Raw genomic sequence first — 5,545 nt, forward strand, 5'->3', positions numbered from 1 at the left:
CCAATTATTAAAAGCATTCCAGGAATGCTGGTGCTACCCTTGTCACTCCCTGTCCATCTAATAGCAAGGAGGGAGACGGGATCCAATCATTTCTTTAGTAGGAAAAAAACTCAGATGTTTTTGATGCTTTATCTGCCTGTTTTATTTAATCATTCATCAGCCAAGATCTCTGGGCAGAATTCAGTTACGATGACAGACCTAGAATTATATAGAAACAACACTGATCTCCAAAATGCAAGAATAAAGAAGGTTACACAGTTGATAGGGAAAGTACAGCATGCTGGTGGCAAATCTTAAAACAGCATCTACAATTACTAGGATCCAAGAAAGGAATTCCTCCATGAGTGACTTAAACCTGGAAGGGAGGTTCTTCCAAGGAGGTTATTCCTTAACCCACCATGGCCGTGAACGGACAAGTTTTAGAGGGGTTGGCCTTCTGCACCACCGAGTAGCTGCAGGACTCCTTATGGAAGATGAGTTTACATTTCTTTTCGTCAAAGCCAGCAGGACGAGAAAAGCTAGCATTGGGAAGGAAAACAAGCATTGGTGTGAGACGTTTCAGGCTAACTCTGACCACAGCTAAACACAATCAATCACTAGGTCATGGGGCAGCTTTCCAGGTGTGTCCTCACTGTCTTTGAACTGGCAATTTGTTTTAAACCAAAACACCCTGTAAATAGAGAGAGCCCCTGCCTCAGAGAGTTTACAAGCTCAGTGTGAAGCTACAGATAATCAGGGGATAAAACAAATAGAACAAGGAAGTGATATTAGTCAGCAAGATAGACAATGTTCCCAGCAAACCAGCTGTCTAGCAAGTGTTGAGCATTTTGTACATCGCAGCAGAGAAGAGTTTTACTTCAGTGGGAACTCTAGATGTCCCCTATCACTGTGGTATCTGAAAACCTCACAACCGCTAATACTTTGATTTTCCCAACACCCCTGAGAGCTGGGGAAGTGCTACTAGCCTCATCTTATGGCTAGGGAAATGAGGCTCTCAGAGATTTAGGTCCAAACCCTGAAGGGTATTTAGGTTCCTAACGTCCGTTATTTCAATGGAAATTAGGTGCCTTCTTGAGGATCTGGTCCCAGGCAACTTTGCCCAAGGTTACACACAAAATTTGTATCAGAGCAGTGTATTGAACAGGGGTTTCCCAAAGTACTACGCGAGAGAGCTAACTACTGGACCATCTTGCCTCTCTGAAAAATTGAGATATTACATCCCCTCTGATCATCAAAAATCTGATGGGCATTTTTCACAAAGGGAGCAGTACTAGACCCAATTTCATTTAACTCCATTCTTCAAGCTTAAACGCCCCATATCATTTCAGCTGCACAAATTATTTCTCATTACTTCCTTGTGGTTTTAGCCACCTGTGACCATCTTCTACCCCAATGTAAACTAAGGATTTGCCAGTGTCATGAGAAGTTCTAAAAAAGCCATGCAACATACAGCCATGCAACAAGATGAGTGCCCAGCAAGGCTGCTTCCAACACCAGGGGGTAAGATGTAAGCTAAGGAGAATGCAGCCATAGGCCTAATGGGTGGTAAAGCCAACACTCAAGATAAGATTAAGACTGATCAAGTGACTTTCCCCAGGGCTATGACGAAGACCAGGAAAACAGCCCTTGGTGGAGTTTGTTTCTTCAGAGTATGGATGGCAAGAGCGTCACTGTGGTTTTCACAGTGGAAACATTGCTACTGGGTTCTGTTGAACTTACGTGGAGCAGCAGCCTATTCCCTCCTTTCCGCAGGTGCAACTGTGGCAGTCCTTAATCCAAGTGGCACCATATAGATATAGTTTTCCATCTTGAATACAACCTGCAGTACACAAATAAAACAAAATAAAACCCAACCCTTCACTTAAACTTCAACATCAGACCAACAACTTCAACTGTCTGTGCATGTTGCAAGTAAACTTCAGGTCTCTGCAGGCAGAATGCCATTAATTCCGCTCTTGTGCCCACCTGAATGACATTTCTGCCTCGTTTACTACTTAGAACATAAGAACGGCTATACTGGGTCAGACCAAAGGTCCATCTAACCCAGTAGCCTGTCTTCCAACAGGGGCCAATGCCAGGTGCCCCAGAGGGAATGAACAGAACAGGTAATCAACTGATCCATCCCCTGTCATCCATTCCCAGCCTCTGGCAAACAGAGGCTAGGGACACCATCCCTGCTCATCCTAGCTAGTAGCTATTGATGGACCTATCCTCCATGAATTTCTCTATCTTTAAGAGCATGACCTTGTTTTCTCCATTTTCTGCACTTCTGGGATGAATCTTTTGTGACAATAAGCAGTAAACTAGCTAGGATCATATCCTGCCATTGTGGTGCATTCAAAACTATCATCAACTCCGATGGGAGTTGTCAAGTGCAAAATGATGGCAGCATCGCTCCATCTCTTCCAAAATCAACGGAAACCCTCTGGAGACCCACAGCTTTGGAAGGAGCACACTGTGGGTTCGTGTCTTTGATTCCTTGGAGAGAGAACAGAGTTGGGACACTCCAGCTAGAATGGATGGTGTCACTAGAATCGGAATGCACACAAGCTACTTGCTTGAGCTAAATCCATTAGAAATTGGCCATGTGTGATGCCTTTGTATACTCCTCTTGCCAGCTACCTGTCACTCTAAAAACATAGTTTTGTGGGGTACCCTACATTCCCCTCTTTCATACGCTTCCTGGCTATTCACAGTGGCAGTCAGCTAATATAGAGCAATCCAGAGAGCTGTTTTGTTCTCACCTTGGGTAGATTTCTGTGGGCTATCTGGTTCAAAAAAACAGTATGCATCACATAGTGTCACCAAGATGCCAATGGCAAGAAGGAAACCCAGGAAGCACTTCTGTAAGAGGGAGATAAGGCCCGTGGCAAGGATTAGGTGGCTTTTCAATGGTTACCAGCTAAAGCTGGTTCATTTCTACAGAATCAAACAAAATCTTGGTAAAAAACAAAATTCAAAAATGAGACCATTCCAAAGAGGACACACAAATAATAATAATAAAAAACTCAGTAAGCAAGTGATCAGTGTTACTCTGAATGGTCTCCCGGCCCGGACCGCCACTCCCCATTAAAGATGCAGCGCACAAAAAATTGAATCATAACATTTCCCCTTCATTTATAAATCTACAAACACCACAGAAACTGCCACATGGCCTGCAAAACCTGTGCTCATCAAGACCCTGTGAAATTCTGCCTGCCATGAGACCTGTAATTTGCACAGGTACAAACCAGAGCAGAATTTGGCCGCTGTTCATTATCCATCTTTTGCAGAATGCCTAAACATTGGCCAGCTTTCACAACCTCATGAAAATAACAGAGTGCTGGAAAAGGATACCACCTCGTATAGCTGAAGATGACTAAAGGGACTAATGGTGGAATTTTCCGTTTGTAACTTCTGATTGCATGGCTCTAAATATCTCCAGAATTGGAAAGGCTTTTACAAAGATAAGTTTTCCCAAGAATAAAATAACAATAGACAAAAGACCCACAGATTTACCTGGACAGCTCATAGCAAACAAACAGAATTCATTGTCCTTTTCATAAAATTATAGCCAGTGTCTTAATCTCATGATGGATTCCTGCAGGTATTCAGTAAAATATACCCATGTTTAGTCAGGTGATTCTCTCGAATGCACCCAGATAGCAAGTTTAAAACAAATAGTTCATGATAGGGCTATCAGCTTTGGAAACCTGAATCTTTGATTTACAGTTGCAAAATGTGAGCTTCCAAAGAGATCAGAACCTGTGGGAAATTTTTTGCAGTGAATTTATACATTGTGTGAAAACAAGTATTTTGCAAAGCCTAATACTGAACAAGCTTAATATATATAAGTCTATTCTGGGGAGACTTTTGCAGAAATTCCTGAAATTTGTCCGGTTGGTAATAGGAAGTTTTGGCTCGGCAAGGCACTATATAAAGTTTCACTTTGTTTGTTTGGCTGGATTGGAAGCTCTCTGACGGTCTCATGCCTAGAGCTCGTTGGGAATGTTCTGATCGAACTGCCAATTGTTGACCCCAAAATTTTCTGGGAAAACATATCAGGTTTGATCACTGCTTAATTTGTAATGAAAGACGTGCTGGGGCTCAAGCAATTTTTTATGCTTATAGCTGACGCAGCAAGCCCTGAGGTGCTGGGATTATAAACTGCCAAGCCTAGAGGTGCCAAGGCTCAGCCCTGGCAAGCCCCGGCACAAATTAAGCTCTGAGTTTGATGTACTTTGGATAAACCACAGGTACAGTTCTGACAGAAAACGGCTTGATTTCCTGCCAGACTGGTGGATTGCATTGGAGCCCACCTTTCCAGGGTCTGTGGCTCTGGAGTATCCCCAACATGCAGATTGCCCTGGGGCTGAAGATCTCAGGGCTCCCTGACTCCCTGCTGCGAAGCAGGAAGCCCTGGGAGCTCTGACTCAAGCTGGGATCAGGATCTCTGCCGTGGAGCTGGGAGCGAGAAACCCTGGGGGCTCAATAGTCACTGATGTGCAGCAGGGAAACTGATGAGAATCATGCCTAGGTCTGGGGAGCATGTTTCATTTCAGAAACTTCACCTGCCAGTGTTTCCAAAATGAATATTTTATGGAATTTCTGGTTCACAGGAAATTTTTTAATTTGGTTTTGTTCCAATTTAGAATGAAGCCAAATTTTAGCACATTGAAATGTCCCCGAATCAGAAATTCTGAGTTTTGGCCAGTGCTACTCACACCAGCAATCAGCAAACACCGTTTCTGATGATGTGCTAGCAGTGTGAGGCCTTCAAGACAAGCTTACATATCTTAGAGATGGAGACAGATGCGGTATAATGACAAGAAAAGTGGCAGCATTCCACTCCTTCGGCTGCTGTGCTGTCTCAAAGACCTCAAAGATTTCACGAGACATCAGGGCTAGGCATTGCCTCTTTCACAGGGTTGCAGTTGAGTTAAGGGATGGATTGTGGCCTACTGGTTAGAGCATGAAACGGGGGGTGAGGCGTTCTGAAATCCATTGCCAGCTCTTGAACTGAACCATGTCGGTGCTTAGATGCTACAGCAATGAGTGCTATAGAAAAACCTAAGAGTTGGACCTAGTGGATGCTGAAGATAAAAAAAACCCTCACGTCTAGAATCCTGCCAAAAAGCTCTTAACCTTCAGGTCACAGTCAAAGCTTGAATACTTTATAAACATCTCTACTTTTTTTCAAACTACCTGGAAACCCAGCAGAAGTAACATTTCTGTCCATGTCTGACAGAAGCTGTTTTTCCCTTTCAGCTACTTAGACTGTAACTGTGATGGTGTGTGCGATCCTTTCCACAGGTGACAGGCTTCCCCAGGAATTGCTCATTTTTAGAATTATGTTTCCATCACATGGAATAAATATGCTGCTTCTTCCCACAACCACAATAGCCCTTTTAGGAGTGAGGTCCATAGACTGTCACACTGTGCCGGCTACACCCAGGCTAACTCAGCTATTATTACTGGTGCTGGCAGCTAACTGGGCATCTCCATCCTGTGAAAGTGAAATGAATTATATTAAAGAAATAGAATGAATTAAAGAATGCTGTATGTA

The 5,545-nt window shown here is 43.4% G+C and overlaps 1 protein-coding gene across 1 annotated transcript; it reads right to left on the reverse strand.

Annotated features, from left to right (window-relative positions):
• Positions 1–201: 201 nt before the first annotated feature.
• Positions 202–3,263, reverse strand: LOC112113910 (beta-microseminoprotein-like). Its single transcript, XM_029912969.1, has 4 exons — positions 3,231–3,263; positions 2,745–2,844; positions 1,720–1,819; positions 202–518 (listed from the first exon to the last, which is right to left on the reverse strand). Exons 1-4 carry the CDS (start codon positions 3,261–3,263, stop codon positions 389–391), a joined length of 363 nt encoding a protein of 120 aa, XP_029768829.1. The 3' UTR covers positions 202–388.
• Between the last annotated feature and the right edge of the window lie 2,282 nt (positions 3,264–5,545).

The sequence above is a fragment of the Terrapene carolina genome, unplaced genomic scaffold (assembly GCF_002925995.2).
Source record: "Terrapene carolina triunguis isolate 2854851 unplaced genomic scaffold, T_m_triunguis-2.0 Scaffold402, whole genome shotgun sequence".
Taxonomy (NCBI): Eukaryota; Metazoa; Chordata; order Testudines; family Emydidae; genus Terrapene; species Terrapene triunguis.